Source organism: Trifolium pratense, linkage group LG3 (genome assembly GCF_020283565.1).
Source record: "Trifolium pratense cultivar HEN17-A07 linkage group LG3, ARS_RC_1.1, whole genome shotgun sequence".
Classification (NCBI taxonomy): domain Eukaryota; kingdom Viridiplantae; phylum Streptophyta; class Magnoliopsida; order Fabales; family Fabaceae; genus Trifolium; species Trifolium pratense.
Genome location: NC_060061.1, coordinates 30,031,671 through 30,056,613, shown reverse-complemented (window position 1 = coordinate 30,056,613; position 24,943 = coordinate 30,031,671). Strand labels below are relative to the sequence as shown.

The 24,943-nt window shown below is 32.2% G+C and overlaps 2 protein-coding genes across 7 annotated transcripts; one reads left to right on the top strand and one right to left on the bottom strand.

Annotated features, from left to right (window-relative positions):
* The first annotated feature begins 10,554 nt into the window (after positions 1-10,554).
* On the top strand, positions 10,555-18,696 carry LOC123915754. Of its 6 annotated transcripts, none has more exons than XM_045966979.1 (16): positions 10,555-10,925; positions 11,057-11,511; positions 11,796-12,029; positions 12,673-13,350; positions 13,437-13,508; positions 13,669-13,749; positions 14,157-14,197; positions 14,310-14,397; positions 14,473-14,622; positions 15,455-15,646; positions 15,734-15,813; positions 15,916-15,985; positions 16,082-16,183; positions 16,512-16,617; positions 17,542-17,629; positions 18,102-18,696. In XM_045966979.1, exons 1-16 carry the CDS (start codon positions 10,631-10,633, stop codon positions 18,295-18,297), a joined length of 2,928 nt encoding a protein of 975 aa, XP_045822935.1. In that variant the 5' UTR covers positions 10,555-10,630; the 3' UTR covers positions 18,298-18,696. The 6 variants fall into 6 exon arrangements, 3 of the variants coding, with proteins under 3 accessions (XP_045822935.1, XP_045822934.1, XP_045822933.1); XM_045966978.1 differs by having other exon boundaries at positions 10,588-10,925; positions 14,160-14,197; XR_006811967.1 differs by lacking the exon at positions 18,102-18,696 and having other exon boundaries at positions 10,588-10,925; positions 16,519-16,617.
* A 745-nt stretch (positions 18,697-19,441) lies between these two features.
* Positions 19,442-24,608, bottom strand: LOC123915753 (endoglucanase 12-like). The gene is made up of 5 exons (XM_045966976.1): positions 24,218-24,608; positions 21,834-22,141; positions 20,679-21,276; positions 20,240-20,412; positions 19,442-19,846 (listed from the first exon to the last, which is right to left on the bottom strand). Exons 1-5 carry the CDS (start codon positions 24,606-24,608, stop codon positions 19,442-19,444), a joined length of 1,875 nt encoding a protein of 624 aa, XP_045822932.1.
* Positions 24,609-24,943: the final 335 nt, after the last annotated feature.

The following is a 24,943-nucleotide window of genomic DNA, read 5'->3' as shown; positions in this document are numbered from 1 at the left end:
ACGACACTTTTTAAGAAATTAAATATAATAATATTGATTTGGTACTTGTGGAATCAACTTCTTAAAAATTTAAAAAGTATTATTTTCAATTTGAAACTTTTTTTTTTTTTAGTTTCCTTAACCAGTGTCCGGGGGTACCGATTAACATGACCATTTTTATTTTATAAAAGATATAGTGTATGTATATTGGATATAATCAGTTAAATTTATTTTATTTGTGATAATTTTTAGGTGAAATGACCCCTGCAATTTGGAGTACAAACGGAATATCGGAGGGAGGACCACGGTTCGAACACTCGCAACTACGATTGGGAGGGGTTGCTGGAACTACTTGATGCCAGAACTGAACCCAACTAGATTAGGCGGTCTAGTAGACCGGATATTGGTGGTGAAAAAAATTTATTTCACTTAAGAATTAAATTTGAGATCTTCTAAACGATTCGTTAATCGGTTAAACTTGTTAAAATCATTTAAAAACATTATTATCTCTTTTTTCAATTCTTTATTATCTTTCTCGTACCATCAATAAAAAATAATTTTGTAAAATAATCCGTAATTCCTTTTTCTATACAAAATTAATTATATTTTTTTATAGTGTGTGAATTTTTTTATAGTGGTGACCCCATCCTATTTCAAACTTTCATATAGTAAAGTAGCATGGCCGTAGATTAAATGAATTTGGATTCTCTCAATTTTTTTTATTTTTTATTTTTTTTATGTTTTCTTTTATTTTCTTAATCTAATGGTTGATAAATGATAAATAACAAAAAATGAATTAAGAAGAAAGACAAGAAAAGTGAATTAATGATTAATATTACTACCACATGACCAACATAAAAGAAAAATTGAAGAGAATTCAACATAAAAGTGGTTCTTGTCGTTGTTGCATTGTCTTGATATCTGATTCTGTTGAGATCTGCAGTGTCCTTGTCTTTGTTGTCGCTTCAAGGTCATGTCGCAACTGTTTGTTCCGTTATGTTTTTGTGTGGACCCGACAGTTTGCAATGGTTTGGGTTTATTGGCTTGAATGGTTCGCTTATGACTGTTGTGATTTGTCATATGGGGTTGTGGTACGTGAATTTGTCCTTGTTGACGGTCGATTCATTCGTCGTTTCATACTTCAACAAATGCCCATACATCACTTTTTTTGCTATTTGGTTTTGTGCCCGTACGCAGGTTCGCTGGATAATGTTTTATGTGTTTGTGTTTGCTTTGGTTTTATTACCTCAAAAGGGTTGGTTCTAAATCCACTTGTAGTTGGATTTTATTGTATTATGTTTAATCTATTTGGGATAGGGTAGAGGGTTTTCTCTACTCTCCTTTTGCTTTTTTTTAAAAAAAAAAAAAAAACTCTAGGTCGAACGGATTAGAAATTTAAGAAATTCACCAACAATGAATTGGTCCATGTGGTAAGAGTCTTGGTCCCCTTAAACATGTGGTCATGAGTCTGATTCCTGACTCATGCTACAGAGAAAATCCGGTTGGGAAGGAAGAACCTACCTTATGTGCCCCACATGTTCCCCGACAGAGATTAATCACCGCTAATGACAGTGGAAACTTCGTACAATATCATGTTAACCTAAAATAAAAAATAAAAGGAAATTCCACTTTTGGACTATATTTACATCCTCATGAAAGATACAAAGTGCGTGATTGTTTGAATTTGGAGTGTTAAACAATAGGTATTTTAGCCTTAATCAACTTAGATGTCTAGTTAACATCAATTATAATTGTCATGATTTTGTTTGAACATCAATTCTAACTAACCAACAAAAATGACAGCATATTGCTTAGGATGCTTATACAATACAATAATACAATGATATATGTGTTGCAAATAATATAAAATTGCATAGTCTATTCTTGGCTGGTCTAATCGACATTAAATTTAAAAGAGGTGGCAAAGGATACTGCTGACTAAATTTTTGAGTACAAGTCATATTTTTCTTTAATGGTTAGAATTTCATTGTTTAAGGTAAATGAGTATATTATATGCAATACCAACTGCTGAGATAAGGGGATCCGTTATCTCCCTTTCTTTTCTTGATAGTTGCAGAAGGTCTCACTCGCTTAATGCAGAAGGCTGTTGACAATGGCAATTATCATGGTTTTAAAGTTCATGATGACTTACAATTTCACACTCTTCAATTTGCAGATGACACCATTCTAGTAGGTGAAGGGAAGTGAGAGAATTTGTGGTCGCTTAAAACTGTGTTGAGAAGTTTCGAATTAGTATCGGGACTGAAGGTTAATTTTTACAAAAGTAAACTCTATGGCATTAATCTTGATGATAATTTTTTGTCCGCAGCGTCCTCCTTTTTACACTGTGAAGTAGAATCGATCCCTTTTCATTTTCTAGGAATTCCAGTTGGAGCTAACCCAAGGAGAAAGGTCACTTGGAATCCTATAGTGGAAGCTATGAAGAAAAGACTTAATACTTGGAGTGGTCGAAATTTATCATTTGGCGGAAGAGTTACACTCATTAATTCGGTACTCTCTAGTCTCCCATTATATTTTTTCTCTTTTTTCAAGGTACTGGTGTGTGTGTTACAAGAATTGATTACTATCCAAAGGAGATTTCTTTGGGGAGGATGTTCTGATATTAAGAAGATTTGTTGGGTTAGTTGGGACACAATTTGCCTTCCAAAAGATAAAGGTGGTTTGGGTATAAAGAATCTAAATTATTTCAACCAAGCTTTACTTTGTAAATGGAAGTGGAGAGGTTTGTGTGATCATAATACCTTATGGACCAAACTATTAGAGCATAGATATGGGAGCTTGGCTGATAATTTTTTGCACTCTAATCTTAGCAATGTCAAAGGTCAATCTTTGTGGTGGCGTGATATTATGAAGATTGGGGGTATTTAGAATGATGCGTGGTTCAGGACTAATGTGAGCAATGACGCAGATAACAGACGATGGGGGCTTACTCAATCAGGTCTTTTTTTCGGTGAATTCGACTTATGAGTTCCTTCACTCTCGCGAAGTTGTTGTGGCTATTGATGAAAATGTAGTGAAAGCTTTACAACAATTATGGTTAAATGATGTTCCATCCAAAGTAAGCATTTTTGGATGGAGGTTATTATTATCAAGACTTCCAACTCGAATGGCCTTGGCAAGAAAATCTATCCTTGTTAATCCGCATGAGCTATGTTGCATTTTTTGTTTTGAAGAACAAGAGGAATTATCTCATGTGCTCTTTAATTGCTCTTTTTCTCAAAAGTTGTGGAAGCGGATTTTTAAATGGATGAATGTGGATTTCATCTCTTTTGATGACGGGTGGAAACATTTTTCCTCTTTTGGAGCTTTATTGAAAAATAAGAAATATGAAAAAGCTTGTCACGTTATTTGGTTGGCCACCACTTGGTGTATATGGCGTGCGCGTAACAATGTCGTTTTTAGAGGAGAAGCTATTAATTGGAAAGCCTTAGAAGACAAGATTATTTATATTTCATGGTTTTGGTTTATAGGTAAAATAGCTAGTAAGTCTTCTTGTGTTTTTTCAGATTGGTGTAAGGATCCTTTAAATTGCATTATTAGCATGTAATGGTTGCTATAAGAATTGTAAGGGTTGGGTACCCCTTGTACTCCTTATAATTCAATTTTTGCTTATAAAAAAAAAAACTGCTGATAGGGCAAGTCAAATTATTTGTTTACAGTGTTTTTTTTTTATAAGCAAAAATTTGTATTAATAAGAAGTACAAGGGGTACTCAAACCCTTATAAAATCAAATATAAATAACTTCTCATATACTATGAAGATAGTAGAAAGGATTAATACACCAGTTATAGTACAAATAATCTGTGTTGCAACCTACTCTACCACTAAACCAAAGCCACGAAATGAATTTAATATAATCTACCAAAGTTGAGTAGTCCGCCTTCTCTCCTCTAAACAAGATATTATTCCGCATGCACCAAATGCACCAAGATGTGGTCAACCAAATCAAATGCCGAACTTTCATTCCCTTCTTCGTTTTCACTAATGATCCAAACCTCAAGAAATGTTTCCATCCGCCCTCTTGTTGGATGTAATCAAAACCCAACCACAAAAAGACTTGCTTCCAGACTTCAAAGATTTTAGAGCAACTAAAGAAAACATGGTTGCAATCTTCCACTTCTTGAAAACAGAAAACGCAAGGTAAATCATGAGGATTGGATAAAATACCTTTAGATGCTAAAGCGGCGCGAGTCGGAAGCTTCTCAAGAAGCAAGCGCCAGCCAAATACTCCCACTTTTGACTGAACATCATTCTTCCACAGTTTGTGCAAAGCATAAACTAAATCAGAATCTAAATAACTCGAATCCAACCGGGACTGCAAAAAAAATATAGGTAGATTTGACACTGAAAAGGCCTGAAGCATTTGGCACCCATCTCCATCTATCTTCCCTGTCAACACGCAATACCAGACCAATCAATAACTGCTCTAAAGCAGACTTCTCAGCAACCTCCACCTGGGACAAAGTTTCCAACTATTCCGAATTCCATTGCATCACAAAACTGGCGGCCTGCAAAACATATGAAACCACACAATCTTTGTGTAGTTCCTTGTCAAATAAAAGAGGGAACAAGTCCCTTAACGGAACAACGCCAAACCATTTCTCTTTCCAAAAACAAATAGGGTCTGTTTGGTAAAAATAAGCTATAAGCTAGCTGATAGCTGAAAAGCTAGCTGATAGCTGATAGCTGAAAAACTAGGTTATTGAAATTAGAGTGTTTGGTAAAGTTAGCTTTTAAAGTGATTATTAAATATAAAATTACATAATTGATAGTGGGTAGGTTTTTCTTTAGAGTGGGTAGTTATTAAATTAAAGGGTAAAAATGGAATAAAGTGTAAAAAGTTATAAGCTATAAGCTCAAATGCTACTTGAAATAGCATCTGAAAAAAAGCTATAAGCTAGTACAAAAAGCTTGTTACCAAACACCTCTAATTTTTTGAAACAAGCTTATAAGCTCATATAATAAGCTATAAGCTAGCTTATTTGTGTTACCAAACACACCCATTGAGTTACCATTACCCAAAATGCTGCTGACATTTAAAGGGAATCAAGAGTCACCATCCTTCCCACCCACTCCCAACACTTCTCTCCACCAAAGCGAATCCTGAGTACTTGTTACTACAGCTTCCCAACTTAGAATTTTAGATGACATCAGGCCATATCTATAACAAAGCAAATCAAACCAGAAAGCATCTTTCTCATTTAAACATCGTCATTTCCATTTACTCAACAAAGCCGTATTAAACAATTCTAAATCTTTAATACCTAAACCACCCTTATCCTTTGGTAAACATACCTGTTCCCACTTAATCCAACAAAGTTTTACAGTGTTAATAATTTATATTTCCAAAATTATATAGTAATGGAGAAAATGGAAAGAATCGGAAATGGAGAGGATCATAACTCCTAGTATGTGAGTTCACTACTTTTTTTTATAATGTATGTGTGGTCACTACTTTGATATTATCATTCAAAACAATGTCACATTAACTGTTTTTTAATAACTCGATAATATCTATACTTTATCAATCTTCTTAAATCTTAATACTTATGTCAATAAAGAAATAGGGTAACTATTTAAATTGGATTCTCTCAATCTCTTTTCTCTACATCTCTCTCTTAATTTCACTCTCTCTCTTACTCATGTTTAGTACATATTATATCAATCTTTCTTACAGAAGTTATTATTATTTTTTAAAAAAAGAGATGAATTAAATATGAATTTTTTAGTTTGTTGCACATAAAAATTCATAAATAATTCATCTTATGTTAAAAAATTCTAAATTTTTATTAGAGATGTTCTTATAATATTATAAACATGAATACAAAAATTCATTCAAAAATGTGAAAGTATACAAGAGTTTAATTAAAAGTAGGGACTAAAAACATTGATGGAAAAAACTTCATCAGGGACTAAAAAATGCGAATTTTTTTTCAAGGACTAAAAATAAAATTCTGGAAAACTATAGGGACCAAAAACATATTTAACCCTAAGATCAATTATATGGAATTTTTTTATAATTTATTGAAAAATGCATCATATTCTTTTTTTTTTTTTTGACTTAGCATCATATTCTTATTTTATAAAAAATGTATTTTTTTTCTCTAAATTAATGTTGATGCATCAAGTTAGAAATATGAAAAATAAGAAAAAAAAATGCATCATATTCTCAATTTAAGTGAAAAATAAGCAAAAAATATAATTAAATACAAATTATAGGTTAAATACATCATGGATCCATTAAACTTTAGGTTTATTTTGTATCAAGTTAGTCATAGCCTCTAAATGTTTATATAGATAGCCATATTTTTTTTGACAAAATATAGTTAACCTTTTAAACAGAGTCGTTATGAAAAATAATTTGTTCGTTATGTGGCATGAATTGTGTCTTGTCTACATATTTTAAAATTGTATTGTATCTACGATCAACAAATTAAACACATAAGTTCTTTGAAAATGTGGTAAAAAATTAAGGCTTCAACACATATTTTTTCTTCATATGGATCATATATAGGATTTGATAATTTTCATTTAAGACGACTTAAACACACATTCTCAGTCACGCAATTATGACAGAAAATCCATTTCCTTTATAAACCATTCGGAGTATTTGTAAATGAATTTAATTTATAGGTGAATTCTTCGGTACACATATTATGTGGATGTGTACCGGTACATCGCTGAGGTGGTTAACAAGTGGCAAATATTTAATGCAGATTTTGTTTCTTTATTAAGCTTTCTATATTAAATCCTATTTTTTAATATTTGCAAATGCATCCTTCACATAAATGTAATCACTAATTATGTCTCACAATAAATCAAAGCATGCATCAAATCTTTCGATCTAGATTTTCACTTTTTTTAACAAGATTCAAATATTTTAATATTATTTAATTTCCATTTAAAAAAATATTATTTAATATCCTATAAAATAATATGATTTTAGTATTTTTAACAACATTTTGATATTTTTTCTTTAAAAAACACGTATGATTTTAATAACTTTTTATTATTATTATTTCCTTTCAATTTTTTTAATATTAGTAGTGTATAAAGTTTAATATTTATTTACCGTTTAACAATTAATACATATAATTATTAAATACAATTATTTTCTTGTAAAACAAACTTATAATTTTTAATATGTTTAAATATTTTATTGTAAGTCTGTTAATTTTTAGTGATTGGTAATATTTGATAGGGTTAAATAAGTTTTTTGCCTCTGCAAAATTACTAAATTTAATTTTTCGCATGCAATTTTAGTTATGTTGTTAAGTTGATGTGTATTTATGATTATTTTGCAAATATGTATAGAGCGTTATAAAATTTGGCCCATGATGGATTAAAATTAGAACTCAGACTATACTTTAACAACACATACAACTTACCAACAAGACAAATAATCATCTTGTTAATTGAACCTATTTGTTATTATGGGCCCGATTGAATTTAGCTTATTTTTTAGTTTATGAAAATAACTTATTCAAATAAATAAAATTTATGTTATTTTGATAAGTTTTCACCAACAAGAATTGTATCTTTATAAGCTGATTTCTCATAAACTACCTTGAAAAACTTATATAATATTGCATAAAACCTTATTTGTTTGTATTGTTAGATTGATTAGGGTTGTTCTACCTTGTTTGTTTGATCACGTTGTATTCCCGTTTAGGTTTTAGCCAGGCTAGGTTTAATGTCCTCCGGTCTCTGTATTTTTTATTTTTACTTAATATATTTTTCCTTTTATCTAAAAAATCATTTGACCTAAAAATCAAATATCGTGCTCTTTATTTTCGGACAAACTTTTTATAATGCTTTATACATATTTGCAAAATTATCATAAAATACACGTCAACTTAACACCATGACTCTATCTGCATGCATAAACAGTTTGAAGAGATGAAAACACAAATTTTTTTTATGTATACAAAAAATTTAATTTAGTTGTATTTAACCCACTTTAATAACTCGATATCGTCATTATATTTCTTCAATCCAACCGTTGAATTCAAAGATCTTATTGAGTAGATCAACTCCACAAATTTTTATAAAAATTCAAAATATGTAGTTATGTACTCAGACCATTGAAATTCAACGGTTTTTTTTTAAAAGTTTATCGTACGTTCAATTGAAGTTGTCAAAAAAAGTATCAAACGATTTTGAATTTTAAAATTTTTTTGTGGAGTTGATCTACTCAATGAGATATTTGAATTCAACTGTTGGATTGAAGAAATATAATGTCGATATCGAGTTATTAAGTAAATCAATGAAGACTTACTCCTGGAGTCAATATATACACACACACTAAGAATTATAAGTTTTTTTTTACATAAAATAATATATAATTATATCTATCAATGGTTCAAAGGTAAATAAATATTAAACATTACAAACTAATGATATTAAAAAAATGGAAATATAAATAATATTGAAATATTAAACGCAAAAATAATATAAATTTATCCGTTGTTTTTTTTAAAGAAAATACTAGATGTTGTTAAATAATAAAAAATCATATATTTTACAGGATATATAATAATATTATAATATTTGAATCTTGTAAAAAGAAAATATTTGCTTAAAAAAAAATTGAAAATTTAAGTTGAAAGATTTGATGCATACTTTGATTTATTGTGGGACATGATTAGTGATTACATTTATGTAAAGGATACATTTGCAAATATTAAAAAGTAGGATTTAATATAAAAAACTTAATAAAGAAACAAAATCTGCATTAAATATTTGCCACTTGTTAACGGGATTGGTTATTATACATAAGCTATCTTTATGCACCATGCATAAGTTACTTAGTGCACCCCCAAATTACTTGTGCACTCCCCAAATTACTAGCACACCCCCAAATTTTTCATGCACCCCCCAAATTACTTGTGCACCCCCAAATTTCTCATGCACCCCCAAAATTTCTCGCACACCCCCAATATGACTTTTGTCCCCCAATTTTATTTTTTTGTCCCCTCCACATTTCTAGCCTAAACCATTTTGTTGTGGGAATGGTTTCAGAGATATGCACTCCAAAACCATTAAGTGTATAAGATGGTTTTAGAGTACAACCCTATAATTAGAATACAAACAATAATTGTGATTTGAAACCATTTAACCAACATAATGGTTTCCAGAATTTTTAAAACCAAATAAACACACATAAAACCATTTTACAATACAAATGGTTTCAGTGTATAACTATCTGAAACCATTTAACCAACATAATGGTTTCCAGAATTTTTAAAACCATAAAAACACACATAAAACCATTTTACAACACAAATGGTTTCAGTGTATAACTATCTGAAACCATTTAACCAGCATAATGGTTTCCAGAATTTTTGAAACCATAAAAACACACATAAAACCATTTTACAATACAAATGGTTTTAGTGTATAACTATCTGAAACCATTTAACTGGTTTTAAATAATGATTATAATTGTACCAAAAAAAAACAATTATGATTCTAATTATAGGTTGTACTTCAAAACCATCTTATGTACTTAATGGTTTTGGAGTGTATATTTTTGAAACCATTCCCACAGCAAAATTGTTTAGGCTTGAAATATGGGGGGTTAAAAAAAAATTGGGCGCACAAGTCATCTGGGGGTGCGTGAAAAATTTTGGGGGGTGCGCTAGAAATTTGGGGGTGCGCGAGAAATTGGGGGGTGCATGAGAAATTTGGGGGGGTGCACGAGAAATTTGGGGGTGCGCGAGTAATTTGGGCGGTACGTGAGAAATTTGGGGGGTGTGAGATTAGGTGTGAGTGTGTGAGTTGAGATTGGCTAGGATTATTACATGTGGATGCTCAATCTAATGAATGTTATTGACTTATGTACCATGCATAAGGATTACACTTATGTATAATAACTTCTCCCCTTGTTAACCACCTCAGCCGTGTACCGATACACATCCACATAATATGTGTACCGAAGTGTTCACCTAATTTATATGCATAAGTGTAAAGTTATTTTACACATGCATCCAATAATATACTGACACATCATGTATGATATTTAAAAACACACGATATGTCACATTCATTAAATGATGTGGCAACAAATCATTAGATATATGTGTAAAGAATCTTCACATCGACGATACACAACAATTTTATAAATATACCTCACTCTTCTAAATACAACAATTAATGGACATGATTCTTCCGACTTACTATTTTAATAGGATATTCTTTATCTTCACCTTTGTTGGAAAATCAGTGTAAGCCATACATAATCAGAACCAATAGAAGTATGGAATAATTTTTTGGTCAGAAAGTGTGGTAGACAATCGAAAAAAAAGTTGCAAAACTGCCTACTCCCTCCGTCCCAAAAAGAATGACCCAGTTGACCGAAACACGCATGCCAATTCATAACTTTGGCGACTAATATCTTTAATTGTATAATAGTAAAAATTATAAAAAATTGATATTTTGAAAATACTCATCGAGACGAATCTAACAACATCTTATATGTTAATATTTATTTTTATTTATTAGTAGAAAAATATGGTCAAAACAATATATATGAATAGTACATATATTCAAAATGGGTCATTCTTTTTGGGACGGAGGGAGTATTTAATATCTTCTAAATCCAACAACACTGAAACAGAAGAAGAAACCAATGGGCAATATCTTTTCCTCTTTGTTATCAAAAAAAAAAAAAAAAATAGCACCACCAATGGAACCTTCTAAATCCAACAACACTGAAACAGAAGAAGAAACCATATCCTTCAACAGAAAAAGAGCACGCCGCGTTAGCTTCGCCGACAATGAAATCACCTCCGTCCACATCTTCCGCCGCCGTAACTCTACTGACGGTGAGGGTGAAGCGGTTGATCATAGAAACTCCTTTCTGCAACCAATTGGTTCTCCTTCTCCTGGTGGAAGCAGTATCAACGCTGATGACGACACTGATGGTGAGTTATTATAACCCTAATGACCTAATTTCATGTAGTAGCTAATTGTTCGAATTTCAATTGCTATTGTTTTTTTTTTTTTTTTTTTTTTTTTTTTTTTATTTTAAATTTTTTACAAATTTGATTTTCAGATGACGAATTTGGTGGTCCTGTGTCGATGGATTTCATCAAACCGGGACGGTTATCGGATTCTGGTGTCTCCGACGACATCACGATGGACTCAACTCCTTTTTCGATGCATTACCGGAGTCTAGCACGTTCAGATTCAGGGGATCTGAAGACGCCGACTAGGTTTGAAGCGACGGTGAGCACACCTGGTCTAAGCAGTGCTACTCCGGGGAGTTTCATGGAACTCACTGATCGTGAAAAGAGAGTGCCTCAGTCACCGGTGGTGGTGAGTGCCAGCGGGGACTCAGATGCCATGAGCATTGAAGGGGAACAGCCAAAAACCTATGATTATGGAAGACTCTCTCCTGGGTTGGTTGCAATTTTGGCACAGGGAAGCAAGGATTTGGATGGTGTTTCCCCAATAGGTTCAAAAGCTACGCATTCACCAATTGCAGTTGCTTTTGGGTCTTCGACCAAGGTTGAAAATCTTTCTAGGCTATTTGTTTACAGCAGTTTTCTCAGTTGACTTGTTTTTTGTATGCTTCAAAGTTCATTTTCTTTTATTTCAGATGTTAGGGTCCCTTTTAGTTAGTTGCGTATAGTTATTGTAATGTATGGAATTGTAGCCGTGTATCGTTTATGATGATATTGTTGTGGTTGTGGCTATCTTTGTAGAGTTATATATGCAATTACATATGGTGGCTTGTGTAAATGCATGGTATTAGTAATTGACAAGTGATATTTGTTATTTTTCATTTTCAGAATACTAAGGAGTTTGTTAATGACGAAACTCTGTTAGCTTGTAAACAATTGAACTCTGCTAAGGCTAATAGAGCAACCCCACCAAATATGGATGAAGGCGATAAGTTAGCCACACATTCACCAATTGCAAATCATATGGAAGTTTTACCCAACACGGAATCCTTAGTTAACTCTCCTGTTCATCAAATCACCCATGATACTACAGTTGCTTCTGCTTTGGAGTCTTCAACCAAGGTTATTAAATGATTTGTTTATATGTTTTCGCTCAACATTCTTTTTTCATGGTATCCTAAAGTTGTTACATTTTTTCAATGACCGTTGTCTAAGTGCAAGGAGCCTTTTTCTACTTAACCTTTGTCTCATGTTCAAGTCTTTCTGAGTGGAAAAATGTAGGCATTGAGACAGCTTTGCATTCTTATGTGTCCATTTATATGACTTGGAAATTGGAATAGTTGGGGAATAATGAAGGTTTAGGATAATATATTTCAGTAAGTATAATATATTTCAGTACAGTCAAGTTTTTTAAGTATAATATATTTCAACAACACTGAAAGTATAATATATTTCAGTACAGTCAAGTTTTTTTTTTTTTTTTTTTTTTGGTTACAATACAGTCAAGTTTTTCTAATCATTAAAATTTGCAAATCCTATTTCAGTTTTCTTCCCTATTTTGTCTAGACAAGTAAAAAATGTCATGGTTATGATTCTTTACGAAATTAAAATTTCGACTCTTGCTAAAATGTATGGGTAAAGGTGTCTCCACAGAGATCAAAACATTGGCTCCAGTGGAAGACTAATTTTTCTTTCTTTTATGACGCCGAACATGTCAGTTCTATGCATCTGATTTGTTATTCTGTTTGATGCTCGGATGATTTAGAGTGCATTGAAGGGAAAACCGGCTAGGAGTCCTCCTAATAGATTTCTAGATCTTAGCAGTCCTATCCAAGAAGCAACAACTGCGTTACCCTCCCTGCAAGAGCCTCCTAGTGACATCCAAGACTTGTCTCCCTGGATTAATTCTGATGGGCATGGTGTTGATCTTGATAACAACCACCATTTGACATTCCAAGTAGCTCAGAGCCCTCTCAAAACTGGTATTGAGGTTTCTTCCGGGGAGAAAAGGAATGATGTTGATCTTGATAACAACTGCCATCCGGCACTCCAAGTATCTCACAGCCCTTTTACCAAAACCGGTATCGAGGTTTCTTCTGGGAAGAAAAGGAAAGGTGTCGAATTATTAAGTGATATTCGAGCCTTGTGTCACAGGATTAATTCTGATGGCCATGGGGTTGATCTTGATAACAACTGCCACCCGACACTCCAAGTAGCTCAGAGCCCTCTTACCAAAACTGGTATCGAGGTTTCTTCTGGGAAGAAAAGGAAAGGTGTCCAGTTATTAAGTAATGGAGATGATATAGAGAAGACAGGGAGGATTGACAGAAATCAAGAGGTTCATAAAAGTGGGGATGGAGATCTACAGTTTGTTTTGGAGCAAACAAGTATGAGAAGTGAAAGAGAAAAGTTTGGCGATCAGAAGTGGAATGATTTCGATCATGTATGGTTCCTGCTTTATATTAATAGTTAGTTAGAACTTTGTTTTTTTGGGTCTCTTAAGTCTTTACTTTTTCAATTATCTTGCAGGTTCTAGAAAGATTCTCAACCAGCACAAAACAATTGCTTTCTCCGTCATTTGACAAGCTAAATTTCAGATTGGTATGTTCTAATATATGGTTGTAGAATTAGAAAATAGTAGCATGCGAATACAATTGTGGATATTTTTGCTTACTTTTTAATCATTCAAAAATATTTTATCATTAGTCAAAAAAAATAATTTATCATAGCTATTTATACTATTTTGGCTCTCAATATTTAGATCGGCACACTGGAAGATATTTTGGTTCGTCTGCAGAAAGTTAAGAAATGGGATATTCTTTCTTCTGAAATTCATTCTCAGGTTTGGATTAGATATTTGAATTTAGTGCACTTTGCTAGTTATATTATAGCATAGCATGAACAAGCTGCTTATATTTGTAATGATTAGTACATATTACTTCCTCTAAAGACAATATCTAAGGGCATGTTTCCTTTGAGACAACATTGTCTGTTTTGACTTTTAAATACAAAAAATATAATCTTGTTTTCACTTTGTTGATTTCAAAGATGTGTATAGGAGGATACCCTGAAAATAATATATAATTATTTGTCGACTATTTCCTATACAGACATTTGAAAATAAAAAACATGCGACAATTTTGTAAATAAAAGTGAAAACAGGAAATGAAAATAAATGCTTTCTCAAATCAAACTTGCTCTCTGTTCGGAATTTCCTGTTTCTTATTGACATGGTTGTTTTTCTTTCAGAAGAAATTAACGGATCCTCTAGATATTCCTAGACACAAAAGGTTTGTATAAGCTGTTTGACTCATTCACTATTTGGGTTGCGTTGTTTCTTACACAAGTTTATGGAATTGCTTTCTAATTAATGGTTGATAATGTTAAGTATTTCTTTTGCAGAGTTGTGGAAATGAAATTGTTGCTTTTTAATATAGCATATGAGAAGGCTAAGCTACAATTAATGAATGTTAAGCGTGAGAGATTACTGGTATTCTCTCTTACACATAAATCTTAGTATTTAGCAATACATACTATTGGTGATACAAACATTCATTATTCACAGGAAAAAGTACAACAGCTGAGTTCTGGGCTTCAAGAGACTCAGATGATGAAAAATTCCATGCCATGTTCTGCTAAGACTAGACTGGTTGACATTCAAGCTGATGATAGTCATATCAATACAAAAAAATTTAATTCACAAGGAAAATGTCAGGTACAATTCATTGTATGCGATTTAGTTTAAATGACCCAGTGATAATAGCTTTAAATTATCATGATGCACTTTCATGTTATATCCAATCTTCAAAACCTTTTATTGGTATTGGAAATACACTGATGAGAGAATTACACTGAGTTAAGGTCGCTACTTGACATTATATTTAAAGCAACTTTAATTTAAGGATCTTTGAAAGAATAAAAATCTAAATTCTCTGTCCTCGCACTTCGATTCCCTTGCTACACAACATGTCAATCTTTGAGGGAGCATTCTTATACAGAGAGCTCTCCTAACAAAATGTCTGTATTTTTTTGTTGTCAATAGAATCTTGGAGCTCAGAGAGATCTCCTTGCAAAATTTTTACAATCTCTAACTCACACTAATTCAATATTTATAAGTTGTTAGATGAATTGGTGACCCGTTGTCGTATAGCGATGCAATAGCTCTATTACGTAGCGGATTTTGATGAATCTGCCAGGAAAAACCACGGTTTATGCATATTCTGCTATAAGGGCTGTAGCAGCTGCTATAACATCATTTGCGGCCACAATTGAAAAAAGTTAAAACAAAGGGTGCTGGTTCGGTTAGTTTTTTGGCTTAAATGCAACAATCACCTGACTAGCTCGCTTAAAGTTAAAACAAATTTGTACTTAACATTCATGAAAGTTATGTTCGTCTGATGAATGAATTTCCTTTTGTTTGCATGATATATTTTCCCTTGCATGTCCCTAGTTTCTGTTTGTAGTTCATTGATGCAACATGATCATAAAAGGTTTAATATGTTGTCCCATTGTATTTCAATTGGCAATGTTTTATTGGTCAATCTTAGGTTTCTTGCAAAAATGTGATGGAAACGAGGCAAGAGCTTGAAAATTTGGATCAGAAAGCAAAATCTTTAAGTGAATTCTTTTATAGTTACTGCAAGATGAAAGGGGATCAAAGCTATACCAACGTCGTAAGATCTGTTCGTGATTATTTGGAAAAGAGAATATCTTACAAGTTGGTATTCCAGAATTTGAAGGTTGTTTGACTTTAAATATGGTTCTTATCTATGTACAATCTAAGATTTCATTTTCTGACCAACAATTTTTTTTCTACTATTTGTCAGTTGTGGGATGTTGAAGATTTTGAGCGTAAGGATGATTATCACATGATTATTCTCAACTATCGCGGATATATCATCCAAAGGTTAACTTTGATTTGTTTCTTTTTTTTAAGGATTGGAGCTCAAGTGTATCTTTTGTGACATTACTGAATATGCAAGTGCCTATTTACTTTGATGGAATGTAGGTTCACAGTAAATGCTGGTCTATCAAGCATTATAGTATCAAATAGCTTGAATGATGTGAATATTGGAAAGGTAATTTGGTTGACAATTTATCCGTTTTTATTATTATATTATATATTCAACATTCATACCTTGCAGTTTTCTAATATGATACATTTAGTTTTTCAGACCTATCCAAATGTGGAGGCTTTCTCTGCATTTGTGTTTGCCTTAAATCCACATACCACCAGCAAGTGCACGGGTCGAATCAGTATGGCACAAGAAACACAGGTAACTGTTTCTTGTGCTGATTTTCTTCTAGCAAGTTTGTTTCATTTTTTATTTCATATTTCCTATATTTTTAGAGGGGATTACCATATTCATTAAATTATTAGTTACAGCAGGGGTGGTCCTCACTCATTTTCAAAATCTACTTGATACGTACTAGAAAAGTAAACTAATGGTATGAATGGTGTGGTTTATGAGAGTTAAGAAAATTTAGTTTCAAAGAAGCCTTTAAGTAGTCTTTTCTGTTATCCCTTTGCTTTCTATTTCTTGGGCTCAAAGTTTTCTTTTGCAACCTCATAGTGTGTTGTAGCTAACCAGCTATTTTATGCAGATAACAGGTTCACTTCTAAGTAATTTGCTAGATGTGGTTGAGGAGGTTCAGTTAGCTAGGGTAGAAATTAGAAATTTGGTCCAGGCTAAGTTCAATTCTCATTCAGGTATGCAAATTTCCTCTGTACTCTATATATTATACCATGTGCCAATGTTTTAAAAATTAAGGTGGGGGCAGTCATTGAATCAGTGAAAGAATGTTATTTACTACTTCAACTCCAAGTTGAACTGCTGATAATTAAATATATATTATTAATATTATATTATTATATATATATAACATATCAAATAAGAAGCTATAAGGAATAAAGCTTCATATAAATCTAAATTAACTTAAAACCATATTATATGTCTTGCTAGACAAAAATTAATCAATAATAAGAGACTAAATGATATATTTGAACCATATACAAATGCGAACCTCATACACGAGTCTTTGTAACTTAGCATTAGGCCTTTATTCTGAAAAATAATTATAGTCTTTTTGAAATCACGACTTTTCAAATTTAGTCCCTAAATAAATTTTATTCGCCTTCAGTTCCTATTTGAAAAGGGCGCTTTAGTCCCTCAAAATAATCCCTATAAAAAAATTGGAACTAAAAGTGATTTAAATTTATTTAGATACTGAACTTGAAAGGCCGTGATTTATAAGGACTATATACATATTAAACTTATAAATATGCATCTGGTTGGATTAAAAAAACAGGTTCAAGCAGCTTATAATGGAGAAACCTCCTTTATTGAATTTCTGCTTTATTTTTTACTAGTTTGACCTGCGTCCACTGGTTTTATGAACAGTTTTTTGGGATTGAAATTGAACAGAACTACTGAACAAGTACTTAATCAGTTTATCAGTCAGTTACCCTATCAAACTGGCCGGTCCGGACCGATTTAATTTTCAAAACCATAATATGAACCTTTTATCAACAGAATATTCCTTCCTTAATTAATTGGAATTGGTACTACCTTCCATTTTCTGACATTAGATCTAACAGGTATTTCACATTGTCTATTTCATACCGTTTTTGCAGTTAATCAACTTGATTTGCAGCTATCTTTCATCGACTTCTGTGGTGGGAAGAAGGTGCAAGTGATTCTCGATATGACATGCTTAAAATGGTAATCCTGCAATTATTTTAACATTCACCTTTAAACTACTTGTATGTTTGATTTGAAAATGGTCATGGAAGACAATACATAAGATGAAGCAGAAGACAAGTCTTGAATTCTGTTACCAAGTGAAATAGGATACAACTTTTTTGTGTAATGCACATTATACAAAACCAAAAGTTAAAATTACTATTCAACTTTTTCTACAAAACAAAAAGTTGTGCTATGACTCAATTATTTGTACTGTACTATTCTGCTTTTGTTATACTAGAACATCTATCAAACGTACCCTAGCTGTTGTTTGTTTCTTGCTTGAGTGTTCCGATCATATAAGCACTGTACACAAGTCACTTATAATTGAGTCTGCCAAGTGTTTAAATATGTTGATATCCCGGCATGAGATAAGCTTTATGGTTACATTTTTTTTTGGCATTTGTAACTTTGTAATGAAACGAACTGATTTAACAATTGGTTTGAGCAGTGGGGCATATCCTGCCGAGGTTCTTCCGTCTCAAATATATGGTCTTGCTGCTAATGGGGAACAAAAGGCTCTTCCTTCATCGCTTGTAGATGAAATAAGAAGTGCAGCAGAGAGTGTGAGTGTGGGGTATTCAAGAATTGTTAGGCTTTGTAGGTGCATTTCCCAGGCAGTTCAGGGTTGCACTCAAGGAAGGTGATCTTGTCTAATTGCCTTCATTCACTGTCAATTTTGGGTTGATTGTTCATTAGAGCTTTCTCTTGTATATTTTCACATCCCGCCGTTGCTATAAATGGACGAGTAATTCTCATGAAGCACGAAATCATTCACTAATTAGTGTTGTCATAAAGGAAATCAGTTTTTCAAGATCTGAAGTTCTTTGTGATTTTTTGCATGCTTTTCAATCTATAAGTTTCTTGTTCAAGTATAATATTTGGTTATCAGAATGTTCGAAGATGAAAATTTGTGTATATTTCTTGTGAATATATTTGAGTTTAGAAGGTTGGTTTTATAACATTGGTATGATATTTAAAAGATGTAAACATGAACATTTAACCTTCTGAAATCAATAGATGTTAAGATCAAAATGTTGACCAAATTAGTGCTCAAAATTATTTGACATTGACGTTTCTTGAAGACCCGGTTTATTTCGAATTTGTCCAGGCATTAGATAAAATTAAAAAGAAATAGTTCATGTGAGCATAATTTAGTTGACATAGTGATGTTATTATAGGGAATGAGGTTCAATAGTTTAGTATCCAATAAAACTTAGCCCTTGGATCCATCATTTTGACTGTCAAAAAAAAATCTATGTTATCTTGATTGTCTTTCAATTAGATATTCGTGCATTTAATATCCTAATCAAGTTCCTTATTTAAAAATCACATGAAAGAAAGGATCTTTACATTATGGAAATGGATTCCCTACTAACAATGCTAAGGATCTATATTCAAGAGAGACTTTGTTGCTGTTAGCGATCACGGCAATCAATGACTTTGGCGGTTGATTAAGATCAGACAAGTACGATTTTGAGTTCTCAATATTTTATAGTCAAGATGTGAAGCGTCTAATCTCTATCCATCAACTTAGATGAATTGACTCCAATAACAATAGGAAATTCCAACCGTAGAGAATCTGAGTTCCTATACCAGTTTACTCAAAATAGGGTTTTGAAATCCACAATTCAAAAATAGTACAATAAATTTTAAATAATATATAAGAGTGTATAACTAGCTAAATCATTTATAAATAAATGAATATACATGCATAAGTTGAAAATTGGAGAAGTATTGTCCAAAACACAAGGACTAGGATAAAATCAATGAATGAAATAGTATATGATATCATGGTTTCCAAGGTGGTGGTGGAGGTGGATTTTGTGGCCCAAATTGTGGAATAGCTTCAAAAATTGTATTAATATCAACACCACTAGTACCTTCAATACTTGTTAAGGAAATTAAAGCAGCTACTAATCCCGCATTACCAGCTAAAGTTGGTTCAGTATAGTTGTAATTAGTCCTTGAATCATGGAATTGGTCAAAATTATTTGGTCCTCCAACCATTGCTCCTGTAATGTTGTGAGGATTTCTGTTATCTGTGTCGCGCCACTTCCAACCACCAGTGCATGAGTAATGCTTGTGATCATTTGGAGTTGATGCACCTCTATGATGAACATGTCTTGGAAATTTATTGTCATATCCTACTATGTAGCTCATATTCATTGGATTTTTACCCATTATGTATTCAATCTGTTTCATGATGGAAATATAGAAAAGGACATTATTTTCGTTAAGAGAACGAATGATTTTTGTACAAGACAAATTTTTCGACAACTTTATAGGTGGTTAATGAATATATCAGATGCCGAAACTCATTAATCATCAATATTACTTCATAACCAAAAATTTGGACATGAATTTCTCCAAGTACTTTTAGATTTGAACAACTAAAATTATGGTTAATCACTCCAAAATTGTGGTTAGTGAAGTTACGATCACAGTTAATGAGTTTAACGACCTAATATATTTTTTAACCATCTACTCAATGTAATTAATCGCTTATTTGAACTACATTAACCACTTAAAAAAGTTCTCGCAAAAGTTTTAGCAAAAGTTGTCTAAATTTAGTTGTTCAAACAGTACCTGAGAGGTTGCAAATGCCTTCAGAACAGATCTTGAAAAGTAATTAGGACCACAATTCCATCCAGGAACACCTTTGGCTTCCATATAATCAGCAAAAAGAGATGCCAAAAATGCAGCATTGACAGCATATTGAAGAGATTGTGGTCTTCCATGGTTCAATTGTATCAATCCTCCTGCAAATTTTCATGTCAACATGCATCTTATGATCCTGTTGAAACTTCACGATCATAACTTTTTGAATGAAAAAACAACTCAAAAATATAACATGTTAACTAATACTCCATCTGATCCTTTTTATAAGAGACACTTCACTTTTCTAGATTCATTGAATAATTAATGTATCTGGTCTATAGATCATGTATATTAATTATTTAATAAATCTAGAAAAGTGAAGTGTCTCTTGTAAAAAGGACCGGGAGGAGTAATTATTTTGAATTACCTCTAGTCCAGTTAAAGACCTTGAATTGTTGAAGATAAGAGCACATGGTAAGACTAGTAACATTATGGTACATACTAAGCATTTCCTCATAAGGGTAACCAGGACTAAGAAACATCCTAAACCTTGTCAACAACAACATAGCAACAGGTAACTTATTATCCCAGCTCAGAACACTCAAATCAGGAATCATATAAAATGCATTGGAATGCTTAGGCACATTAGGATCAGTTGCCAATGAAATGTAGGTACTATTTCCAGTTGCATAAAACAACCAAGCACCACCCCACATGTACTCATCAAAGTAACCAGATGAGTTATAAAAAGGTTCGATGTTAGGCTTTCCGCGACTATATGTCGATCTTTTACCAAAGTCTCGTGCAAATGCAAAGACCGTTTCAGCTCCCTTGAGTAGTTTTTTGGAATATGTGGTGTCGTCTTGGAATACTATGGATGCTGCTGCTAATGCTGCTGCCATTTCTCCCGCAAGATCAGGTCCTTCGAATATAGTCGTCGTTGGGCGTGGATAGTCCATGTCTTCTGGTTTTTGCCAACAGTAATGATCATCTGGTGTTTTAGAACCATTTAGAGATCCACCAACCTAAACATAAAATGAAAATGCATTGCACTTAGCATTCAAATTTATAGAATGTGCTATATAATGTTTCTATCAGAGTTTGTTTTAGGCCTCACTCACTCTTAGACCGACCAGAAGGTGGCACGAATTCAGAAATACTACATAAGATTTGTTGAATTATACCACAAGAAAGATATATAGAACATAAAAAAGTTATGCACGCATGATTTAGGCCTGGTTGAATTGACTTGTTTGAATTTATCTACTGATTTAAACACTTGTGAGATTGTTTGTGAAAGTTTATGAAAACAGCTTACGAATTATTTTATGCTTATTTTCGTAAGCTTTCGAAGATAGTTTATGAAAACTGCTAATATGAAATCAGCCTAACATTATTTTATATTTTGTTATATAAATAGCTTATAGTTAAGCACTTAGTAGTATATCATCAACACTAATGCTAATTATGTTTTTATCAAAATATAATCTTCTATGTAACACATCATTGAACATTCATCACTAAATGTTTCACCTCTTTTTTAAGGGTAGAATAAAATGTATAGAAACAAAAATTAACTTACCTGAGCATAAATTTTGTTGATTTTGGAAGTAGAACTATTGAAGGTTAAAAGCAAGTAATCAGTACCCCACCTAATGAGTTCTCTAGCATGATCATACTCATTAATTGCCATGTATTTTTGCTTATATTCAAGCACACTCCAACTTAGCATTGTCATAGCAAAAGACATTGGAAAATGGAACTTTATATTGTCTCCTGCATCATAATAACCACCAACAAGTCCTTTTTTATCATCAGTAGTGTCTTTCCCATCTTGTAATCCTGAGTTTCCTCTCCATGGAATGCCATTGCTCTTTGGTAATTCCCCGGCTTCACAAATCAAAGGTAAATATTACAGGTATCATAACAAAAACATTTGTCCTTATTAAAAGCTAGTTATTACTATGCATATACTTAATAGTTAATTGTATAATTGAGTTGAGACAAAAAATTATTATTGTCTATAAGACCTAACTCAATTGCCAAATGTCGATGTTGCTAGATTGGACACCATCACTCAGAAACATATAGAACACCAAGATTTAGTATGCTAGCTGGCCCAATTATTGGCCCACTTTACATGACCACTCTTTCTAGAAGTAATTAGAATGGGGGAGAAGAAGAGTTAGTGGGCATTTTAGGGGAGTTAGTGGCATTTTATGAGAATAAATATGTTATAAAAGGGAGAGAAGGGTAGTGAGTAAGTTATTCAGAAAGTTGATAAGAGTTTGTTTAGAAGATATATTTCTCAAGTCTAAGAAGTACGGATGTTAATTGTTATGTTAGTTTTTTAACGATTTGTCAGAACTTGAATCATGCACCTTCAATTTCTTTTAACCCTTAGTTCAATCTCACCCCTCTTGCAACTCTGATTTAGTCTTTATACTTTTCTTTTCTATCTTTCATCATTATAGAGCTTGACTCATCAAATTTCCATAAATGATAAACAATTTCCTTTATTAAAATTCCGGAGTGCTATGAAACTCACAGTTATGTGTGTGAATTTCTAGTACTATCCTTCTAAAAATTATATATACTATGTAAAAATGTACTTCTAGAGATAAAATATGAAACATTATGTGTAGTATTAAAAATAGAGATAAAATATGGATGTTTGCAAAAAACAATAACTAAAAAATTATAATCTAAAATAAGAATGGAATGAAAAATGGGTTGCAGCATGTAGTTAATTTAGGTGTCATTTGGCAAGTTCAAATTCACAAATGAACAAACACAAATTCAAATGAACAAACAGAACCATTCAAATTCAAATACTAGCAACACAAATGCCGTCTGGTTGATATCATTTTTTTTTTTTTTGAAAAAGTCAAGAACTATGTGTGGAATGAAACTTTTTTTATTTTTTGAATGAAGAATGAAACTTAATTAGAACAAGTTCAAAGCAACTTGTTGGAATGAAATGACGTTAAATATCATTTGACAATAATAAAAATGTAAAAATTATTAGTGTCTTGATCGTTCAAAAATATAAAGAAAAATTATGAAAAGGATTGTCAACTATATTTAATTTATTAATCATATATTTTAATTTATTAATCAACGCTCTAAATTATTACTACTTAGAAAGAGTCTAATAGTGTCATGTAAATTCAGCTCAGTCCGCAGGAATATTACATTATACATGCAGAGTTGGAGTTCGAATCTCGAACACCTACTTATTTACCTTAAGGGTAGACTTTCTAGCCACTAGACCGCTTCATAAAAAAATATAATAATACTAATAATAAGACACATAATAAGTGTTACATAGCACAATTTTAGAGGTTCGAATTCGAACCTCAGATTTTTGCCTTTAGGACACATGTTAGTATCAAGAACTTTATATAAATATATGTGTTATGTTTGACAGAGCTTAAGTAATTTATTTTTTGGTGTCAAAAACAAAAAGTAATTTATAATAAGTGCTTAATTAAATAAGTGTTCCAAACACACAACCAAATAGGTTTATCTCACGTCAAACAGCCTTTGGAAGAAGTTGACGGACAAAAGGGGATAACAAATGCTTCTGTCCATTAGAAAAAAATGTCTTTTGTAAGAAAACAAATTTGAATCTATCAAGAGAGCAATTACAGGATATCATATTTATATATTTTTTATTGGGTTATATATTTTAAATTATTAGTAACATCTATTAACTAAAAACTCACATTTCATAAGTCATAACTAGCAAAAAACATGCCTATTCAAATGCATATGCTATGAAATATGAAAGCAATATTTTAAGGATCTTATATCATCATATATTTAGTCTACAATCATCTAATAAATCAAATAATAAAATCGTTAGAGAAAAGGTAAAATAAGACCAATAAATTAGAACAAAAATAATGCATATACTATGTTAATTTGCATAATGATAATGAGATGGTAGAAGAAAATACATACATTTCTGAGCATTGAAGAAGAGTAACGCTTTATGGAGGGCAAGAGTGTAATTATCAGGTGTTATAGGTCGAGAATGATGTTTGGGCAAATTCTTTGCAACTATGATGGGAAGCCCAATTACACAAAATACCACAAAGATTATACCAAAAATCCATTTCAATGCCTTGCAACTCAACTTCATGCATCCAATATCCACATACTTAGTTTTCTTCTTAGTAATTGGCCTTTCAAGAATCCAACTTTGTACCGTCGAATCCATTGTGTCGCTTGCCGGACTGAGCAACGCCGCCCTGTCCCATTGATCTCCTATGCGGCTCGTCTCATAGTCAGACGCCACTTCATTACAATTTGTCAACTCAAATGATCCTCCCCATTGATTCCTTGAATGCATAATGAGTAATTAACTCAAAGATATTATCTTTGATGATATGACGCGAGTATTCTTTGCGTCAATTTTGATAATTCCCCTTTCCTAGTGATAATTTTTCGATATACTTTTATTACCTCTTCCGACCGAACTTCAGATTAATTGAGATTCATTTCTCCAAGCGCAAATTAAATCTCACTCGAATTGAAGATGGCTACTAAATATTATGTGTGAGGGTATGTAATGGGGATTGAGGTTTTAGAAGAGATGAGAGAAATTGGTGCAAATTTGATGTTGGAATTTTTGAGAGGTTCTTTGTGTCTACATGTATATATATACAAAGAACCAATTAATTAATT